General features: G+C 44.8%; 8 protein-coding genes across 8 annotated transcripts; 4 read left to right on the top strand and 4 right to left on the bottom strand.

Moving 5' to 3' along the window:
* Nucleotides 1-2,856: 2,856 nt before the first annotated feature.
* On the top strand, nucleotides 2,857-4,433 carry HO173_011260 (uncharacterized protein; the record flags this gene model as incomplete). The annotated part of the gene is made up of 5 exons (XM_037313141.1): nucleotides 2,857-3,323; nucleotides 3,383-3,395; nucleotides 3,452-3,536; nucleotides 3,630-3,693; nucleotides 3,752-4,433. 5 exons carry the CDS (start codon nucleotides 2,857-2,859, stop codon nucleotides 4,431-4,433), a joined length of 1,311 nt encoding a protein of 436 aa, XP_037159936.1.
* A 301-nt stretch (nucleotides 4,434-4,734) lies between these two features.
* On the bottom strand, nucleotides 4,735-5,500 carry HO173_011261 (uncharacterized protein; the record flags this gene model as incomplete). Its single annotated transcript, XM_037313142.1, has 3 exons — nucleotides 4,735-4,905; nucleotides 5,048-5,143; nucleotides 5,237-5,500. 3 exons carry the CDS (start codon nucleotides 5,498-5,500, stop codon nucleotides 4,735-4,737), a joined length of 531 nt encoding a protein of 176 aa, XP_037159937.1.
* A 554-nt stretch (nucleotides 5,501-6,054) lies between these two features.
* On the bottom strand, nucleotides 6,055-7,770 carry HO173_011262 (uncharacterized protein; the record flags this gene model as incomplete). The annotated part of the gene is made up of 1 exon (XM_037313143.1): nucleotides 6,055-7,770. The coding sequence occupies one exon, from the start codon at nucleotides 7,768-7,770 to the stop codon at nucleotides 6,055-6,057; it is 1,716 nt and encodes a 571-aa protein (XP_037159938.1).
* A 4,255-nt stretch (nucleotides 7,771-12,025) lies between these two features.
* On the top strand, nucleotides 12,026-13,075 carry HO173_011263 (uncharacterized protein; the record flags this gene model as incomplete). The annotated part of the gene is made up of 1 exon (XM_037313144.1): nucleotides 12,026-13,075. The coding sequence occupies one exon, from the start codon at nucleotides 12,026-12,028 to the stop codon at nucleotides 13,073-13,075; it is 1,050 nt and encodes a 349-aa protein (XP_037159939.1).
* Nucleotides 13,076-13,210: 135 nt separating this feature from the next.
* On the bottom strand, nucleotides 13,211-13,860 carry HO173_011264 (uncharacterized protein; the record flags this gene model as incomplete). The annotated part of the gene is made up of 2 exons (XM_037313145.1): nucleotides 13,211-13,500; nucleotides 13,566-13,860. The coding sequence occupies 2 exons, from the start codon at nucleotides 13,858-13,860 to the stop codon at nucleotides 13,211-13,213; spliced, it is 585 nt and encodes a 194-aa protein (XP_037159940.1).
* A 1,382-nt stretch (nucleotides 13,861-15,242) lies between these two features.
* Nucleotides 15,243-15,824, bottom strand: HO173_011265 (uncharacterized protein; the record flags this gene model as incomplete). Its single annotated transcript, XM_037313146.1, has 1 exon — nucleotides 15,243-15,824. The coding sequence occupies one exon, from the start codon at nucleotides 15,822-15,824 to the stop codon at nucleotides 15,243-15,245; it is 582 nt and encodes a 193-aa protein (XP_037159941.1).
* A 1,782-nt stretch (nucleotides 15,825-17,606) lies between these two features.
* On the top strand, nucleotides 17,607-18,408 carry HO173_011266 (uncharacterized protein; the record flags this gene model as incomplete). The annotated part of the gene is made up of 4 exons (XM_037313147.1): nucleotides 17,607-17,831; nucleotides 17,896-17,982; nucleotides 18,032-18,283; nucleotides 18,343-18,408. The coding sequence occupies 4 exons, from the start codon at nucleotides 17,607-17,609 to the stop codon at nucleotides 18,406-18,408; spliced, it is 630 nt and encodes a 209-aa protein (XP_037159942.1).
* A 1,864-nt stretch (nucleotides 18,409-20,272) lies between these two features.
* On the top strand, nucleotides 20,273-20,551 carry HO173_011267 (uncharacterized protein; the record flags this gene model as incomplete). Its single annotated transcript, XM_037313148.1, has 1 exon — nucleotides 20,273-20,551. The coding sequence occupies one exon, from the start codon at nucleotides 20,273-20,275 to the stop codon at nucleotides 20,549-20,551; it is 279 nt and encodes a 92-aa protein (XP_037159943.1).
* Between the last annotated feature and the right edge of the window lie 1,216 nt (nucleotides 20,552-21,767).

Here is a 21,767-nt window from a genome sequence, read left to right on the forward strand (position 1 = left end):
CTCAGCAGCTATAGAGTCGATCTCTGAGAATTTCTCTTTTCCCCTTCCCGAGTAACTCTCGAGTCCTTTCAGCATGTCATCCGAAAAACTCCCCCCAAACCCTCGAAAGCGCGCCTCACGACCCCCCTCAAAGTCCGTAGATCTCGCCCAACCGATTCCTACTCTTCTCCTCATTTCTATCCACTAGGTCATCCGTCCGTTCTAGCCGGTATCCGGCGCTGGCTCGTCGGCATACTCGGAGTACCCCTCATGCTCGAAGTGCGGATCGTCTACAACCACTTCGTCGGCAGTGACAATCTGAGATTGGTCAAGAGCCATGGCCCAATAATTGTAAAGGTACTTTAGTCGTAGCGGTGACGACGCTGCCGGTGCAATTTTCGATTAATTGGCTGGCGGGGAGAAAGCCGTGGTGGAATATGTGAGAGGCTGAGCGGTCGTTGGGGTTTAGGGAGTACCTGATTCGGGGCAGAGCGGAAGATTGATATGCTGGAGATCGTCAAAATGAGAACTCCTTTTCCCGTGATGTGGAAAACGCTCGGTCGAATGTTGCGGGTTTCGCTGCCTCTTGCACTTTAACATGGAATTATAGATGGAATTCTATATTAAACAGGGGCAGCAGAACCATCTTGGATTGCCAACGCAGTCGTGAGCGGAACGGGGCCAGTCTGCCTTCATGACCTGTGCAAGCGCCAAGCGCGGTGACTGGCCCTCGGGAGGTTTGTATAATTGTACGGACATCAATCCGTAATTCTGGAAATCAAGCGGGCCAAACAGCGCGAAGCACCGACTGTCACCATGCCTCGTCCCTTCGTCAGCTGGTACGGCTACTAGCTTGCAGTTGCGGCCTCCCACGCTCGTGCTAGATGTCCCCCGGACTACATATCTAGTGGGGAAAAGGGTTGCCCCGGACTCACTATCTAATAGGCGCTGACATCTCCATTCATCTCACTTTCCATCAAGGCTGACTACCATCACTATTGCCAAAGCCTCATTCCTGTTCTATTTCAATTGCACCTCTACCACCACTTCCACCTATGTCGACCGAAGGCCTCATCCGATTCTCAATCTGCGTCGGCCGTAAGAAAAACACCCCTGAACAGGAGTTTCACAACCACTGGGCCAACAAGCACGGGCCGCTCGTTATGGACTGGCTGCTTCGTTGCGGTGGCGTTCAATATATCCAGGTACTCACACTCGCCCTTTCCAATTTTTCTTGTCTCTTTCCTGCGCATGGGCGATCTCGTTCGTTCCCAAAAAATTTCTTTTTTCGGTTCTATCAGTAATGCCGGTATGTATGCTGGACCGGTCCCACCCAAGCGAAGAGTATCGCAAGCTCGAGCAGAAAATGGCAGATGCGACAGGTCGCTCGCAGCTACCTTACGGTGGCATTGGTTTCTACGTACATCGGTAAGGGGATAAATGCTCCTCTCTGCTAAAAAAGAAAATATAGCTTTAGGATTCCATACCCTCAACTAGACCATCGTAAAATACAGGCCACATGGGTCTAATCATATAGAGTAGCAGCACCCGACCCAGGTTTGTATACGAATTTCGATGTTGTCTCTGACGTTTTTACTAGCGGGATGGGATTTTCGCAGCACCGTACTACAATGTATACCAGATCGGGCGCCCATCTGGTGCATTGCTCTCTCTACCATCAAGACCCAACGTCAGGCACACGCTCATGACTTGTCGTCTCAGCTCAGTACTCATAGTCTCTGTAGAGATGACCCTAGCTACCTTTGATCTCTCACGATTGTCTCGTGTCTCTGTTAAAGATGGCACACGGTTTTTGTTTGAGGTAGCACATTGAACTCACGCGAGACCTGAAGGATGGGTGGGATGGATCATAAGTAAAGGGGAGTGACGTGCGATGCAGTGCCGTTACGGTGGTTGGGTCTTCCGTGATTCCGTCGACATCATGAGATGGTTCTAGTCGTGCATAATCTCCGTCTACCCTGGTTTGCAAAGGAGAGGAGATGGATTTATGGGGGACTTCACTGTGGATCCGTCATAAGCTGATTCTCACACCCACGCAGGTCTGTAGTTATTTGTTTGCAATAAGTCGCCACTATCAGTAGAAGTTGACACATCTTTACGGCCGCAGGGGCGAGTATCGAGATAGAAGACCGTCTAGGCTTCCGACTCTTTACCCTACAACCAATCAGTAATATGGAAAACTGTATAAGGACAAGTTAATGATGAAGGCCTAGACTCTACGATCTTCCTATCTCATGTTCTGGCGACCTCGTGGTCCGTTCGCTAAATGCTTGAAACAAACCACGTGCTTGAAGAAGGGGAAGGGGACAGTTACATTCACAGCGAAGAGCTTGCATGTAAGACCGCTGTTACGGCTGACTGGCTGCGTATCTAGTTGGGGCGAGCATCTCAGCTTATGGCAAGCACTCAAGACGAACGTACCGTGAGAAGATGCCTACCTCATTCCTGCAGCAGTTACAGCGCCGTCATATGCGAGTCTCCTTGAGCCCCTAAAGGTTGCACCAGGGCCTGTCAGTCGTTTGTGGAGCGAAATTTTAATCACCGAAGCCAGTTGTAGCGAATGGTGGATGTATCATCTCTGTCAAAAGACCAAACAGAGTACATTCTGATCTTGAATAAAGTGGTAGGTAATCGTCATCGAATATGGTGGACGATCTAGTCCCTATTGCTCGGTTATGCATCAAGGTATCGCGTTGGCGCCGTCAAGCTTTCACGTTGATTGATTCAGAAATATTACAGTCTTGCTGCCCAGGCCAAAGCAGATCACCCAACACCTATCAAACCTCTTATCAACGTCTTGATCTCCTACCTTTTGGGCACAGCTAAAGTCAATTGATGGAAAAGCAAGCCAACGACATGTCAAAGCCTCAGGATATTACCTTCACGGAACCCTCAACCCCCGTCGAAGCCAATCACAGTGCGCGGCGGATATTAAAAGACCGCGACAACATCCTTCATGCCTCCCAATACGCTGACTCCACAGCCCCGGAAGGTGGTTATGGTTGGGCAGTCGTCTTTGCCTGCTTTTCCATATCTTTCTGGATTGTAGGCACTGTCTACAGCTGGGGTGTCATGCAAGCTGCTCTGTTCAAGCAGGGTCTTTCTTCTCCCCCAACCCTCTCCTGGATTGGGTCTTTGGACTTCGCATGCATAGCCTTTCTTGCTCTTGTCAATGCGCGAGTGATACGATTGCTTGGAGCGAGGGGTACTGCGCTCCTAGGGATCTCCATGTTGGCATTGGGGGAGATACTGAGTGGGTTTCTGACACACAATGTGGGCGGATTGTTCGTCACCGCTGGCGTGGTGTCCGGGATTGGGACAAGGTACGATGCAGCTCATTCACTTGACCTAATTTACGTGCTAATTGTCGCCTTGACGGTAGCCTCTGCTTCATGGTGATTCAAACCTACAATTCGCTATGATACCCAAGATCAACAACTGACATCACTAGGTCATCAACGTAACCCCGGCACAGTACTTCCACAAGAAGCGCGGCCTCGCCAACGGTATTGTCTGCGCCGGCGGCGGCCTTGGAGGTACGGTCATCAGCTTCTCAATGAACGCCATCACACAGCGCGTCGGCCCAGCCTGGACCTTCAGAATCCTCGGCCTCTTGACATTAGCAACAGGTCTACCGGCAGCTTGGCTCATCAAAGAGCGATGCCCAATACGATCGGCAACCTTCATCGAATGGTTCCCATCCCCTATCCCTCCCTCGCATGAAATGATCGCTGACTGACCACCTCCATAGGAAACTCTTCCGTGACTTCAAATTCGTCACCATCTTCCTAGTCGGCGTCGTTGCCACCTTCCCCCTCCTCGTTCCACCCTTCTTCATCCCCCTCTACAGCGCCTCCCTCGGCCTCTCATCCAGCACCGGTGCCGCTCTGGTAGCAGGCTTCAACATCTCCTCCGGGGTCGGCCGCCTCAGTTCTGGTCTCGCTGCCGACGCCTTAGGACCTCTGAACACGCTTTTCATAGGCCTGTTCCTAACAACCGTCAGCATGTTCGTGATCTGGCCCGTCTCGGATTCGCTAGGGCCTCTGGTCGTCTTCGTGATCATCAACGGTGCTGCCAACGGAGCATTCTTCGCTACGATGCCGACGGTCGTCGGGACGGTGTTTGGCTCGCAGAGGGTCTCGGTTGCTATGGGCATGGTTGTGACGGGTTGGGCTGGCGGTTACTTGATGGTACGAGCCTACTTACCTCCCATGAGTGAAGAACGGCCTGAGAGTGATAGAGCAATGCTGATTGACTCGCTGCAGGGCGCCCCGATCGCTGGGTATCTGCTCGAAGCCCACGGCGGAGAAAAGAGCACGCTGGCGGCATACCATCCAGCTATGTTCTGGGCCGGATCTCTCGCTGTGCTAGCGATGGCATTGGTGGCGATGGTGAGACTGTATGTCAACAAGGATATCATGAGGAGGGTTTGATGGGGGAGTGGGCTGTAATGGTCACTACGGAGTTATGTATGAGGCTGTGAAATTTTTCGACGGTCGGTGTTGTGTCGTTATGAGTCTGTACGAGGATATGTAAGATGCTTCGCACAGTTCAATTTTCAGACTTTAATCACAATAGAATCGCAAGGGGGACAAAAAGGCGGCTTATAAAAGCTCATCGATCAGAGTAAGATAGACTTTGATTTTCCAATCCAATCCAATCCAAATCTCTTCAACTCAACTCGATTCGCCCTCCCTATCTGCTCCGCTCGCAGACCATCGCCTCATTCCTCCTTCACCACGCCTCCACATCCTCCATCTTCACCTTCACCTCCTCCTCCTCTTTCTTAACACCACCCCACTTTATCCCCTCCAACTCCCCAACCTCCACGTCTAAATCGTCGTACTCGTGGAACCACAGTACGTACTTCAGCTCCGCAACGCCGTCGGGCCATGTCTGGTCGTGCTGGACGTGTCAGTCGCCAGCGCCGTTGTGGGTTTGAGCTTGCGTTGATTTGCATGGGTCGAGGAGGGGGATAGGGAGGGAGGGAGGGAAGGGAAGGAAGGGAGGAAGGGAGGAAGGAAGGAAGGCGTAAAGAAATAGTTACCTGATGTACAGTAACCCACGTCGCGGCAGTGACGTCGCGACCGCCGTAGTGAAGGGACAGGTTGACTTTTCGGGGGAGGGATTCCTGGAGTTGCGCCTGGAGGAGTCAGTCGACCTTCGTCGCTTTTTAACATAGCCCGAAAAGAAACTTCGAGAGTGTGTTGAGAAGAGTAGAAACGAAAACACGCACCAATGCGCGCACGAGATCCGGATCTGTCCATCGGACGTGGATTTGACTGTCAGGGTGGAGGTTTCGGACATCGGGGTCTGGGATTTTGGCGGGAGGTTTGGAGACGTCGCGGAGGCAGAGGATCAAATCGGCTTGTTTTTCGGGCCAGGTGGGGTTGCGCGCGGTGGGTTGCGGGTACGTGCAGTATTGGGGTGTGTAGGTGGAGGACATGGTGTGGTGGTGGTTTCGGTGGTGTTTGGAATGCATCTTGGAGGATTTGGCCATGGTGGGCGCGCTGTTGGAAGGCATGGGTGGAAGTTTGGGGTTATGGTGATTTGAAGAGGTTGACCACCGGTGTTGGAGTTATGTGTTGAGCTGTCCTTGCTGGTATCCTTGAGGGTCTCTCTTCTGGGTGTCTGAGCTTGTCACTGGTCAAATGCTCACATGAACAAATGCGCTTCCAAGTATCAATTGAATCATCAGCCAGGATTCCACTCTTACTACTGATCCAGGATTCGGGATATGAGAATTGTTTGTCAAGAGGTCCGCATTTCTGTGAGCGCTCAGTGAAGGCTAAGATCAACGCATATTTCTCACCACAGAATGATGTTTCCTGGAATTTGGGGAGTAATGGATATGAAGATATGACCATAACTTCACAGAGACCTTGTACTAGATTTTCTGACATAAGAGCAGGGACCCATCTTGAAAGGCCACGGCAGGGCGGGAACAACTCCGATTGGCTAAGAATGAAGACGGATATTTGAAATCTCGGGACTGGCGATCCTGGCATTTCGCTAGTATCGGATTTTTCTGGTCAAGCATTCTAGATACAAGATTCACCGAAGCGTAATCGACTGTAGTTGTTCCCAAGTCTGCCGAGCTTCAAACTTGTCCCAGTCGACATGGTGATGAACGTAGTATGTACCGATGACTTGAAAGTACCCATTTATGCTTTTTCGTAGAACGAAGGGAAGCTGGAGTCCATACAAGAGGCATATGTGGTCGTCTTCTCGGGCGCCTGGTGGCAGAAGCGTCATCTGCCCATCGGAGGTGAACCCAAAGGAGCGTCCCTGGAGGTGATCGAGTTCTCCAAACATCACTTCACGAGCCCAAGGCGTATAAAGATGTGGGTTCTCTGGCGAGAGGATTCTTGCATCATCAAGATCGTACTCAAGTTCGTCAGGGTCGTCTGGCTCGGAATAGCTAACATCCTCCCCCATGAGCTTCCTGAAGTGCCACTGCCATCCTAACCCAGCGCTGTAGACCTTTTCTATGTCTTCTTCATCTCCCTGCGAGCCGAAAGTCATCTTCAAGGTACCACAAAATGAATCGATCCTTTTCTTCTGATCGTCCACAAAGCTGGGATGTTCTCTCGCGATTTGGTACCATTGTTGTAGGACGGCCAGCATGTCTTGGTATCTTTCTATATGATCAGCTGTCATGCGAGCTGGTGCAATGGTAAGTACATCATGAATCGTCAAGTACTTTACAACGAGAGAGGTCTCGTCACATATGAGGGTGACATCGGGACTGTCTTCGAAACTCAGCTTAGCTCGGTTCGGCCAATCATAAGGATATATGGGTGCTAGTAATGCCGGACTGGATAGGTCTGGTACCCAAGACGGCAAAACATCTACTTGCGGAGTAGGCCTAGAAAGTCCTTTCCAACGTAGGATATCGAGCGTATTGCTTTGCGAAATTGTATGTCGAGCGAGACATACGGACAGATTCCTCCACGACATTCCATAGTCGATTTGGAAAATATCGAGATCCACGTCCGACGCGAGGGCTAAAAGGGCAAAGACCTTGTCTTTGGGATCACTAGCGCCGCAGAATCTCGTATTCGACAAGAGCTCGGAAAGAGTCAGGTTGAAGATGTCACTTTCAGCTTTACCTCTCCAGTCATTCATGGCAATCATCATGGCTATTGACAGCTCAATGTCTTCATCCACAGGGGTGTTGCGGTTGTCATGTTTGTATCGGTCTAGGTACTCAGCGCCAAAATCCAGAGCTTCATCCCATGTGATGTATCCTACTCTATTATCATCGCGCTGGGACACTATGGTGATGTTTTGGGCGTAGACAACCTCTTGAAGTACCCACACTCGCATGGGCCACGGGTGGTGGAACATCTTCAGTGACCACAGAGGGAGCTTGGCGAGCCGCCGATCTTTATTGTTCTTGACTATGTTCCAGGCGATACTCTCGGCAAACGTCGTAAAGGATGGTTGATTCAGCCACACGACAACTTCTTTTGCCTGCTGGTAGATCTGCTTCATTAGCCTTACTTGCGAGCCTCGCTCTTGAATGTCATCTTGGTTGATGCAGATTGCATCAATCCAGAAAAACACTGATTTTTTCGTACAAAGATACACGAGAAATGCAAGTAGGTTCCCGGTGACACTGAGGTGGGAGTCATTTCCAATGGTGATCTGCTCGGGCCTTTCGTTCGTGCCCCAAGTGTATGACAAGGCTTTATATAGTGGAGCTTGCTGCAGGGAGTACTCTTCGAGCTGTACTTGGACCAGCTCTCCCGATCCCGAGTTCGCCATGCTCTGAGGGGTGACCTTGAGTAGTCGTATATGAGAAGCGTTCTGTAAGGGCTTATACCTTTCCTTGTGCTCGGGATGGACACGCTAGTAGGGTTCTTTGGACAGGGCTATTGATTGGTCAAATCCAACGTCTAGCGCAGATCCCATTATTATTTGGTGTAATCTTTATCAAGTAATATTGCGCTCTAAACAGAGTAGCCGTAATGATCTAAAAGAAAAAATTGTTTTTAGAAATCGATAATGCTAGCTTAAATACGATCTATAATAAATGTATTCTTTATTAAAAATTATCGAAAATTAAGTAGAACCTCTAGATATTAGATTATTAAAAAAATTCTTAAGAAGATCGAGTATATAGGCAAATAGTATATTATAATTATACTCTCTAAATATTACGTAATTAGAGAGCTAAACCGTATTAGAAATATCTTATTTTACGACTTATTATTAGATCTTAGTACGCGAGATTAATCTAGTAGAAGATGATAAAATAGTAGAATACGATAATAAGATAATAGGATACGATAAGGTGAAAGGTTTATAATTATAATATAGCTTTAGAATTATCTCTTATTAATCTATACTATCTATAATAACTCTAAATAATATTATATAGAAAGAGAAAGATAGTAGAGATAGTCGATAATTGATAGAAAGGAGGTAAAGATGAGAAGATGGCTTAATGGGCGATAGATAGTTAATATATAAAAGAAGAATAATAAAAGAAGTACGATTATATAGCTATTAAATAAGCTCGAAAATAGCTATATTCGAAGAATAATCGAATTATATACTAGTTTTATATATGCTTCTATATAACTATATATACTTACTATAATTATAAGCTTACTTTAGAACTATATTTATTTATATTACCGCTCTTAATAATTCTTATCTTCTATTATATATAAAGCGATTTAATAATTAAAGTAGTTATATAATATATAATAAAGCTATTTCTTCTTTATAGAAATATTAGAATTTAATAAAGTATTAAAAGTACGCTTTTTTAAACTCGATATACGTGATCTAGACTCGGCGATAATATTCTAATACTTATATTAAGTATATATTATATATTTCTTTATAACTCTTATAAGATTACTATATAGCTTGACTTTAATATACTTAATAGTCTAATTAAATCGTTTACTATCTAGATAAGTGATATATTTATTAACTTTAACCTCTTCTTTAAATGAGAATAGTTTCTTATATAGTCGAATCCTAAAGTTTTTATATTATCTCTTCTTTTAATAATAGTCTATATAACTTTTAATCTTAAAGCTATTAATAATACTATAATTTAATATTTAAAAGAAGATTAAATATTAATTTCTTATAGTCTTTCTCTAAGTCTTATACGCCTAGCGATATTAATTAGCGATATTTATCGAGCTTATATTATAGTTATAATTATTAATATAATATAAAATCTTAAATATCGCCCTAGATTATTTATTAAATAAGTTCTCTTATAGTCTTTGTATTAATGAAGGTAAGATCTAGTCTTTTCGCTACTTCTTAATAATATTACTTATTTTATTTACGATATATATCGTAGATAGCGAGAGTATCGTATTATTATTAATCTAGTCTAGATATAATACGTCGTCTACTAAAATAGCTATAAGCGTATTCTAGAATAGCTTATAACTCTATTTTTCCCTTATAACCTATAGAACTACTAGAAAATTAACGCTATTATTTATACGAGTAGTTTTATATACTTTAATATCTTATAATTTATAGCTCGTAAAATAACGAGATTAATATAAAGAGGTTATCGAGGTAAAAAGTATATATCTTATTAGAAGAAAGAGGAGGTAGTATAAGCGTAAGCTAATATACTATAGATTCGATAGCTATTAGCGTTTTACGTGATTTTAATTTGTTAATCTTTAAAGTGCGCGAGTAGTATATGAAGTTATATAGATATCTAGTTTTATAGAGAGTCTAGAACTTATACCCCCGTTTAATAGACTTATTTCTTATATCGACGATATACTTTAATCATCTAAAAAATCGAATCATTATCTTATCGATAGCGATATTATTATCGAGCCTTTAATATCTCTAATAGTAATTTCTAAAAGAAGTTAATAGAGGCTTTATTTTATATTATTATTAAAGCCTCTAAGACTTTAATTCCTTCTCGATTATTACTTTTATCTCTTCTTCTATAAACTCTATAGATATATTATTACTTAAAGAGCTAATATAAAAAAATCGCTATAATTAAGTAAATCTATTCTAAGTTATAAATAATTGCGATATATATATAAGATCTAATAAATCGATTAGTATAATAATAACTTACTTATAATAAGATAATACGTATTATAAAATAGCTTCTTATTTTAATAGCTTGCTATCTTGTCTTCTTAATAAATATCTATATAGATTAAACTATCTATAAATATCTTAATTTTATTTATATTAATAACTTATTAAGAACGCTAATTAAAATCTTTATTAGAAATCCTTAATTTAATAGAGTCTCGTTCTCGAGATATAGTAAGCTATTATAAGGTATATATATTAATACTTCGCGTAATAGTCTTAAATATCTCTTTAATAAAGAATAGCGAGAATAGAGTAAATAGGCTATTTTAATCTAGGTTCGCTAGAATTTAAGGCTTCGAAGTACGCTTTAATTCTTTCTAAAAAGTATTAAATATAGTTATAGAGAATTTAGCTATAGTAGTAGCAATAGCGTTATTTTCTTTAATAGCACCGAATCGCGATTTCTCGATCCTTGCTTACTATTTTTTAAGCTTTCTTTCTTTTATTAAAACCGCTTTTCTCTTAATCTTAATAATCTTTTTTATTATTCTTATCTTTACTGCTATATTTAATTAATTATATAGAAGTAATAGTATTTATAATAGCGTTTAAAGTCTTCTCTACGATATCGCTAGAGATTACTTTAATACTTAATCGATAGAAATAATAATTATAGTATTAGTCTTAATCTTCTATTTTATAGCCTTCTTCTTTCTTTAGCTATGATATCTTTTCGAGCTTTTCTTATAATAAAATTCTTTTTTAATATATCTGAGTCTTCTTTAGCTCGTTTCTCTCCTCTATTAATATAATAAATTTGAGCTAGAGCTTTTAAGATCGATATTAGCTTCTCGTAGACGTATTAATTACATATTTTAAGTTATTATAGAAAGTATTAAATTTCTTAATGGCGACGATATTAGTAGATAGAGGATATACTTCTATAGCTCGTCTCTAATAAGCTCTTTCTTATATTTTTAAGTAATTATTTTCTAACTCTTTTAGAAGATTGTCGCGTAAACCTCGATGTTTTATTATTAATTTTAGACGTATTTAATAATATAATAATTTCTCTTTTAGACTCTCGTTCGATAGTATAAGTAAATTCGCCTCTTAAAGATCTGTAATTAACTAATACTTTAAAGGCTTAAATTTCTTTATATATAATATTATCTAGTTCTACTCGCTTCGAGAAAGTATATATAATATTATTATTATACTTCTTACGTGCTATTAACGACGTTAAAAGCGAATTAATTACGCGTATCTAAATAAAAGATTTATAAGGTTTTAATAGATAGAGAGACTCGAATTTGACGAAATTTTAATATAGCGAGAAATAAGTTGATGGCGTAATCGATGTGAGCGATATAGCCTATTCCTTCGACTCAGTTTTAATATATTTTTATATATATAGAGGGTATTAATATATAGATAGCTACTCTTCTAATTTGGGGGCGTAAATCTTCTCCGCGTAAAGTGGCGAAAAATGATGCTAAGACGGCCGGAATTACTTTGATCCCCCTACTAGCGTTCCATCCCGGCACAAGGAAAGGGCTTATACTCATAGATTCCTTTAGCAGAAGCGGCGGCTCTGCTCGACACACCAGGCTCTTTTGGTACCTCCATGGCTCTACTGCCAATCAGGGCATAAGTACACTGCTTGTCTACTCTTTATTGATGAAGCTTCTGTAAGATCATGCTACAGATATCTGTTGTTGAGGTAGTTAGTTCGTATTAGGTTCGATTCCTAATGGCGCTGGTACAATGGTGTTTGAGTGTGTCTTTCTTATTTTCTGTTTCAGAATGTCGGTATAAAAATGCTGATAGGGACACTCTTGGGTGCCCATACTCAGCCTCATGGCTTGGCGCAGGTGTAACCCGGTGATTATCTCTTCCCAATCTTCCATTCTTGTGGAAGACTCAGGTCTTCGAGCAGGTGAATGACTTGGCTTTTTTCCTCGTCAGTATGCCAACACGAAATATCACGATAATCGGCTCCCTCAACACTGATCTAATCACACGCACATCCCGCGTCCCAGCAGCAGGAGAGACTCTGATCACCTCGTCGTACGACACGGGCTGTGGAGGAAAAGGTGCCAACCAAGCAGTAGCCTGTGCTAGACTCTCTCGCGAGAAAGGCTCAGAGGTTAAGGAAGCGGGATGCACCATCAACATGATCGGCGCCGTTGGCGACGACATGTTTGGACGTGACTTGATTAATGGGTTGGTCAGCAATGGTATTGATGTTGATGGTGTCAGAGTGAAAGATGGCGAGAAGAGCGGTGTGGCTGTCATCATTGTTGAAGAGGAGAGTGGGGAGAACAGGATTTTGATGAGTCCGAATGCGAATTATGCTTTGAGGCCATCGGACTTCAAAAGTCTACCAGACCCTTTGCCAGATTTGATTATCTTACAGCTTGAGATACCGTTGATTACGGTGCTACACATCTTGAAGCTTGCTCGGGAGAAAAATGTGGAGGTACTGCTGAATCCTGCACCAGCCGTGAAGCTGCCGCAAGAAGCCTACTCAGCGGTCAACCATTTAATCGTCAACGAAACAGAAGCTAGCATCATTACAAGTACTACGGGGCAAAACAACTCCTGGGCACTCTGGGGCGAGCACATACAGCGGCTTATTGATCTGGGAGTCCGCCATGTCCTTGTCACTCTTGGAGCCGAAGGAGTAATCTACCTAGATACTGGAATACAACGGGTCCTGCAAGCCCCAGGAGAGAAGGTGACAGTGATAGATAGCACTGGCGCTGGAGATACTTTTGTGGGCGCTTATGCGGGTATGCTGGCAAAAAGTGGGAGGGGTTCCAGAGATTTCACCTGTATGATGGAGCTGGTGGATTTCGCAAATAGAGCCGCAGCGAAGACAGTACAAAAAGGAGGCGTTCAGAGTGCCATTCCATGGCGGAATGAGGTCTCATTAGAGAACACTCTGGCTTTTGCAGGATCGGGGATCAGCTTTGACGAATGGAAGAAGGGTGTAGACCCGGCATTCAAAAAATAGGCGGACTATAGAAACAAGGAGCGACGCTCCATGCTACCGGATAGAAAATTCAGTATCCCGACACTGCTGCCAATCACAACCAGTCATACGCCATAACCCTGCCAGCCTTTAGCCTTTCTTCGTTACGGCAATGCCTCATAAATCCCCTGGCGGTCTCGTGATCTTCGTCAAGTGATCCCCATTCAATGTCTTCATGATCTTTCCCAGGCCCTCATGGCTGTAGTCCTTATCATTCCACATGTCCTTGTGGTATTTGACCTTTCCCTCTCCATCCAATGTCAACGATACCAGGCTATTGACCGGCTTCGTAGACTGAACTACCCGCGGAGTGTACTCTTGCTTCATTTTGAAGATGAGCTCTGTGTCGGTGCTAGAGACGATCTCGGTGGACAGGGTCTTCGAGGAGGCCATGACTTTGGGTATACCTAAGCCGAAAACAGCGTTAGCAAACGAATTGTGGTAGCGGCACACGCTGAATCTTCTTACGTACCGTACCACTGCCCCGCAATTTTATACCTGGTGTCACAATAGCTCCATGGATCGTCGTAGATTGCCTCCTTCGCGTACACCTGCATGTCCTCCTCGCTGGCGCTCCCAGAGTACAAGCTCGTGATGCTCTTCACTATCTTCTCCCTCTCTGGTGAGACCTTGATTGACTGCTCAGGATGTGGCTCATAGTCAACGCCAGTGGAGGAGTTTTGGGAGGCATCTGGATTGGAAGTCAGGGATTGCGGGTCAGGGCGGGGCTCGTGATTTTGCTGGATGGTTTCTGCGCGGGACGCCATGATTGAATGTAGAGTTTGGAGAATGAGCAAGGAGTGTCGACAGCGCCATTGTGAGGATCCAGGGTTGAATAGTGAGGTCATCGAGGGTGTACTTTCTCCCCATAACTGGGGCCAGAGCGCTTAGGAGCCGCGCGTGTACTCTAGTAGAGTACTTTAGCGTTGTGCGACAGGACGACAACTCGACCAGCCAAACTTGTTATTCCGTAAGGGACGGTGTGAATATATCTGAATGTACACTCAGGATATCTGGGATGATTTGTGGGATTCCTTTTCAAGATGCCGTGTGCAGTCTCAGCCTTTCTGCCGCTATAATCTGGATGCAATGGCCCGTTCTGCACACGCTGTTCTTGTTGCACATGTATGTGAAGTGATACTGGACACCTATGGCTTGACCTCAGAGCACGTTCATGTCCGACGAGAAAATCTTGTTGAGGCTTTGTTTCTCTTGGCGTATTGCCGTTGAAGCTCAATGGATTCATGGGCAGGCTCAAGGCACCAAACTAGCTATCAAACCATGTGGCAATTTTGTGAGCCTCGGCAAGCCGTTGCCAAGCCATTTTCTCCAAGAATAAGATATGAGAATGTGATCTCGGTGCCAAAAACTCTCGATCTGATCAAGCCTTACAACTCTGCAGGGGATGATTTTCTGGTTGACTGCTAGATATAGTGGCATCTTTGAAACTTCAACTTCTCCATTTATCTTGTTAGCTAGCTTGGTACTGCCGTATTTGGGTTTCACACCCAGCACGACTTGTCTTGCGTCATCAGTCCACTAATATCTCGAATTGCTTCTAGAGAGCAAAAACTGATGCCTGTCAACGATCAAGAACCATGCCATCCATCAGGTTAGATGCCAAATTCCAGGATCATTGCAAGGGTACAAAGCTGTACAACCGGCAGCCCCAGCACCAAGCCGGTATCAGCGATCAAATTAACGTCATGGACATCTTCAAGACAGGACTCCATCTATTCCTCTCGCCCGTTGAATATATTGGATCCTTGGCAACTCTCAGTCACATTTCAGCGATACCTGCAGCTCGCGGAACGATACTATCTACAAATCGCTGACAGACGGCCGTGCAACGGAGCTATGATACATCTCTTCACTGGCATCACTTCATGCCCACCGGGAACCAGTCTCTTGAAACGTCTGTTTCTTCGGTTTCCCCCTTTTTCCGAATTCTTTGTCGAGGCTGCGGTTGAGTAATTTTGCACCAACGGACCGCAGAAGCTACTTTGGAAAGCTAGAAAGCACGACGAATAGATTCTTCATCTGAACTCCCTACTGCGACTACTTTCAAAGGATTGGTTACTAGAGAACCTGCAGCGCCTGTATTGTGTGAACTCCGTAGTACGAGGTTGTTGACTCTGCAAGTCGCTTCTCACGAGCGCCGTGACGGATCTCCTCTTACCACCACTTCTCCACGTCCTGTTGTATCATGTCTAAGCGCATGCGCTATGAACAACTCAAGCTTCCTCGAGGCATCCAAAGTAGTATGATCGGTCGCAACAAGCTTTTTTCCTTCGATATACACTCCCTGAGGTCTTTCCGTACTCGCTTCCCCCATGATTCTTGCCCATTCTGCAGGTGAGTAGCTGTCTCTGGTCTCTTCTGCCCTTTGCATTACCTGCCCTTTATCTTTTTTTTCCTGCCTACGGTTTGCACGTTGCTGTGTAAGAGACACCTTCTTTTTCTTGCTACTTTCAGGCTGTCCGTAATCGGCAGCTTTCCCTTTGCTTGCTTCGACAGAGTCACCGACGGCGCTGAACCATTCGTTGTCGCCATCCTTGAAGACATCAGCCAAAAAACTCTGGATCCTAGCACCTTTGGCACTGGGCATCGAAACAGCAACAAGTGTCCCCTCCTCGTTTATCATGATTTCCGGATGCCGCCCACTATCGACTCCCGTAACTATCTTTGCCCATCTCTCCGGCTCGGTGTTTGAAGACGAGTATGAAGCCATGGTTGTTCTTTAGATTGACGTTGAAAGAAACGAGGAGGATCATGGGATCGAAGGGTAAAGGATAGTCGAAAACCGAAGACAAACAAACCTACGTGGCATATTAGGAAGAAGTAGCAAACCCCGATAACAGCAAAGCTCAAATCTTCCGGCGATCTGTAGATGCTGCAATGATTGTCCAGAGCACGATAGATAACTCGGTACGAGCACTTTCTTTTGGACTTCCGAGCCACTCAGCTATGGAGGACAGCTTGAAAGATTCTTTTCGCATACTTTTGTGGATATCAACCAGGACGGACTGGCTGTTTGTCTTCAAAATTTCGAGAAAGAGCACTCGACTAAGATAATGCAACATCCCTTCACTTCATTCGAGAACCAATGAAGGTGCGTTATGTTATGATGTTGCATTTTCTGGCAGCGCACGTCTTGACCTTGAAAAGTTGAAATCGCCTCTAGGTGTGACTTTCGCTACACTCTCCTACGATACACCTTTAGTCAGGTACCCTGAATTTCAGTCATTGGAGGAAAGACCTGTTTTCTCGCTCTACGCTCGATGCTCTGCCGAAAGATTGGGCCAAACGAGGCTCTTTCAAGCCAGGCGTCTCTACCTTCGAATGGAATATTAAACAGAGAGCACATACCACAATTGCAGAGTCTCCCTAGGTGTAATGCGCAGATTTTCTCACACACTCTGTTGTCTTTTCGAGAAAACTTTGCTAAAATTGACCCGCGGCTGCGGATTACAACAGACCAATCGCCTCAAGGCTTTCCTCTAGAAGTACATGAAGGGTCATCCTAGTGTATCTTTCCTTCTAGTGCCTCTCATCTTCTTTAGAGAGATTTTTTGAGCCATTCTGTCGAGGCCAACACCACGCCGTATTTGGAATCGGCTGAAATCTGCACTTAGAGATTGCCAGTAACAGTTCCAAGATTCGCCGACTTGGAGTACACCTCTTTGGGTCTAGGCATCCCCGCCAATCCGACCAACCCTACCGACCCCACCAACCCGTAGAGGATGGTGACATCCGGTTGAGTCCGGTAACCCGAACCTTCTGTGAAAGCTGAGCAAGGCATTAAGATTCGGCTCCGACCTCCACCTCTGCGTAGCAACCATGCGGGAGGATCATTCATTATGCAGGCAGCCGCTCGAAGAGAGATTGATCGGCGGCTTAGTCCACCAATCACATTTTCATCAACGTATGGTTACATTTTTCAAATTCTGCGCTGAGAATGCTGTCAACATGACAGAACTGTCTCGCTACAGTCGTGTACTTGCTCATTTTTGTTGACTTCTTCACGATACCCACGAGAAAAGTATTCTCTATATGCCTTGCTACTTTTTGTAGAAATTCCAAGCTTGTTTCACGGTCGCGTCAAAGCTGCTAGAAGGTGACTCATCGACTAAAAACCTGTCGGCCGCAAGAGAATCACGTCCTGCACTGACTCTTTAGGCTATCGTCTCCAAGAAGTCCTGTGACCAAAAGCTGATCCTACCTGATGTCGGTCATGATCGGTGGCGAACCAAGATGCAGGCTTTCGAGCCACCTGATTCATCCACCGTGATACATCCGATTCACCGCTGCGATGGCGCTAAAAAAACGATTGCCTCGGTTCTCCTCGATGACGACAAGCAGTTTCATGACTACGGTGCGAGTATATTAGAGCTCTGTTCCATCCCATCTCTCCAAGTTCTCCTGAAGCAGCAGAGATCTCTCATCCCATAGAGCGCCTCCCCTACCTTCCAAGCTATACTTAGCCGCACTTCTTCCAGCTTCCTCTCCCAGAATGTTGTACGTGCAGAATGTCGTCAGTCAGCAGGCGTGGGAGCCCATATTCAGATTGAGAGCACGCCCAGTCTGGGTCCAAGTGATCGTGTGCGATCTCTTGAGACAACTCAAAGTCTTGAGGACCCTGACCACTACGCTACCAAGTCTCGACTCAGTCGGTCTCCCACCTGGTCGCCAGTTTCGAGTGGCCTTCGGCGACATGGACGCTCTCTGTGATATTCTAGTGAGTGCACCGCTTGTCTAGTCCGCGACAATGGCGGAAGGACGTCTAACACCAAGGTCATTAGGAATTCATCCACAAATGGTACGGCGCGCTCCAGGTTGCGTATGGGGGTCCAGACGACAGGGGCACGCTGTGGATCAAATTCTACAAGGTATGCAAGCAGCGACGATATGCAGGGGAAAGGGTTTAAAGATCTGTAGTTGTCCGCAAAAGGCCGAACCTGGGAGACTCATATGCAATTCATCATCTGGATCGACTCTCGGAGACCCTCAGCACTCACCCTCGAGGGAAGCAACAACCAGTTCTGCGGGCCGACCACGGTCCAAATGCCACCGATAGACTTCAGGGTCGCCAATTATCAGCGGAAGATACCAGCTTCCCAAACGCGCAGGGCCAGAGCCGGAGCGCCTGGGTGGTCGGGAGAAGAGGAGGCTACGATGGTGTACACCAGGGTAATCCATTCTCTCCCGCATTTGCCACTGAGCGAGTGTTTACTGATGACGGTCTTTAGCAAGAGATAGAGTGGGAAGGGTCTGACGGATGGCTCCTTGAGCAACCATTGGGCAGGTTCGGCTGAGGATCTTCAGAGATGGGGACGACAAGCTAGCATCTCAAGCATATATCTCGGTCATTTTTTTCATTCGCTCACTTTCGCCACTCTATTACTTTCCGCGATGGTCTTTTCGGTAGCCTGCAGGTATTATAGTTACTAGCGTATTATGTTTGGGCTAATTATCGAAATCATGAATGGCAAATTATCGAATCATACCCTAATTACTAAATCATACCCCTAGGGGTATGATTCAGTAATTTTTTATTTTGGGGTATGAATTAGTAATTAGCCCTAATATGTTTGCCACAAAAGTTTATGGATTTCCTGATGACTCTTGCCAAGTTCCGTAGGCAACAAGCCCGAAGAATCGGGTATATGCATTGCACTTTTCCCGAAACGGTGACATGTATAGTGGGAGAAATCCTAAGTATACCTGCACTTTAAGTGGGAAAAGCTGTATTTCAAATAAACAGTCGACTTATTCGGGCTAGCTGTCGCAAAAGTTGCATTTGTAACCGGATAATTTCCACGATTATCTGCACTATGAGTGAAAAAAAACCGTGTTTTTATACGAACAGTCAAATTGTTTGGGCTACCCCTAGCAAAACTGCATTTGTAACCGGATAAATGCCAAGAATATCTATACTTGAAGTGAAAAATCGCCGTACTTTTACATGAAGAGTTCAACTGTTTGGGCTGCTCCCGGCATTTATAGCCTGACAAATGTCAAGACTGTCTGCATGTTGAGTGAAAAGAAGCTATATTTCTACATAAACAGTCAGATTAACTAGGCTGGTCCCCGTACAATGTACACTTGTAACCGGATAAGTTTCAAGAGTATCTGTCCTTCGGGTGGCAAGGAAATTGCATCTTCATATAAACAGTCAAAGTATTCTGGCTGGCGCCTGTAAATGTACGTAAGAATGATAAGTCGAGAGCTGCGAAATGTAGCAAGGCCATGGGATTTGCTCCTATATACTTCTACACTCATAGCTCTAAGTGTCTGAAAATAAACGCGGTGTATCGAGAGTTATCCCGAATACGTCTGTCTCTTAGATAAGTTACTTTTAATATTACTTTATAGCTTTAGCTCTAAATAACTGAAATCGAACGTAGTAGATCGAAAATTATCTCCAATACTTTCGTCTTTTAAATAGTTTCTCTTCTATTTTACTTAATAATTATAATCTAAGTAAATAAAAAGAAAAGTAGCTAATCGAAAATTATCTTGGAATAATATATCTCTTAACTAATATTCTCTTTATGCTATTTGATGTTTCTAATCTCTTAAGAGGTCGTAGAAGATACAGTCACGTATAGGAAGGTCACGGTAGGTGAAGGTAGTACCAAAGGATTAGTAAGGCCTTGGCATACTCGTAATACTGTTCCAAGCTGGATCTCCTCCCTATCGCAATTCAAAACTTTTGTCTCCGAAGGGAGAGAGCACTCAGAGAAGACCCCATCCCTTGGTATTGATTTGGAACTCAAATGCAATTGGAACATCTTTCTCTCTGCTTTCATCAACATTCTGGTCTCGAAGAAGTGAGGATACCGAAAAAAGATATGATTCTTCACAGGACGAATCCTTGCGCACTGCGCACACATTACAGTCGAGCGTTGCAGATGGAAGCCACACCGGTAGAAATTTTGGTCCTACAAGAAGACGGTCTCGATTCTATTGAAAAGCATACACCAGTTGTCAATCTCTCCCCTAGGACCCTACATTATTTCAACGTCAGATACACTTATACACCAGTACTCACTCATTCCCTGAGCCTCCATACGATGATCACATTGATCCTTTCATTACGCTATTCGATCATCATGACATTCAGCAATCAGATATCCATGCTTCTCACCAGAGTGAATCAGCTCTATCATCAAGCTCATGGAGGACATGCCTCACTCGGCACTCCACCAGCGATTCGGGCCACTGCCTCAGCAAGCGCAATCGACTACGCCGCTGAAGCAAGCAGCGAAACAAGAGCAGGAGCGAGAGAAGCAATGTGCTAAGGGAAAAGTCGCGAAGAAGAGCGAGGCCATCAACAGTAATGACCGTGACAAGACAGGTCTACGCTCCATATTTCGACAAGGAATCGCTATGCAAATTGGTCAGGAAGCTTCCCTCCGATTACGCAATGCTTCACTTCTCGTTTCTTTCACCTAAACACGTTACATGGCTACTATGGAGGCTACAGGCTAACGGTAGATGCTGGAATACACAGACGATGTATTCCGATAATTTGGCAGCATGCCCAGCAGCAGCCTCGCTGAAGATTCTGGAACGACAATGACAGGAGCAAGGGCTGAAAGTACGGCTAAAAACGTTCCAGAATAGGAATCATGCCAATCCTTTGACTTGTTTTCTCTACTTTCTATGCTTTCTCAGTTTCCTTCGTCTTCTCAGCCAAGACTTTTTGGAGAGCTGGAGCAACTTTAGCCTTGTTCTTCAGCTTTCCCCTAGGGTACCCCGCAACAGCGACTACCTCTCGTCATGCATATCTACTTCTTTCTTTACTGCTTACTAGCAGTATTAGGATGGCAACAAGGACGCTGTCGTCTTTTCGAAAAGGGTGACAACCTGTCTGTCACAGGACGAAGTCTTTGAGCCGTAATTATTTCTGGGAAAGCTCTTTTGTGGTTGGCTGAAGAGCCTGTCCGCTTCCAAGCTGAACAAATAACCACGTCGCAATGCATGCTCGGAGGAGAGTTTGCGTTTGCGATGATGATGCGTTTGAATCTGGGGCTGAGCTGGCCGTTGCGCTGTCTGCCGCAGCTATCAGTTTGCTTTCGGCCGTTATTTTCCCTGCCGAGATATAAGTACGCTCAAGTTTTTTGCTTTTCTATAGCCTATTTCAAATCTAAGTTAGAGCGATTCTTGGCTCGACGAAATCCAGGTTTGAGCGATTGCAGCCTACTTGAAATCTAGGTTAGAGCGATCCTTGGCTCAAAGAAATCCAGCTTTGAGCGATTGCAGACTATGGAAAACTATAATCTCCAATCTTCAGAAGGCTCAAAAAGGCGTTCCCCGGCCTTTCTTGGCGAGGCTTCCTCGGACTCCGGCGATCCAAACCCACCCAAGCCGAAACAGCGTCGCCACCCTATCACAGATGTACAGCGAAAGGATCTCCGTATACACCAACAAGCATTGATCCAGGAGAATGGCAAATGGACCACCAATCAGATGCTTGATTTCTTTTACGAGAAGTACCATAGGGTTCTCAATCAGTCCACGATATCGGAAAGCCTTTCCGATACATTCAAGCACCTCGATGAAGAAGACCGCCCTGTAAATCCTGACGCCAAGAGACAACGGACATCTTACTGGCCGGATCTGGAAGCCGCTGTATTTGATTGGCATCAGCAAATGCTAAAGAAGAAAG

This window comes from Letharia columbiana (assembly GCF_014066305.1).
Source record: "Letharia columbiana isolate WasteWater2 chromosome Unknown Sc0000060_s1, whole genome shotgun sequence".
NCBI lineage: Eukaryota > Fungi > Ascomycota > Lecanoromycetes > Lecanorales > Parmeliaceae > Letharia > Letharia columbiana.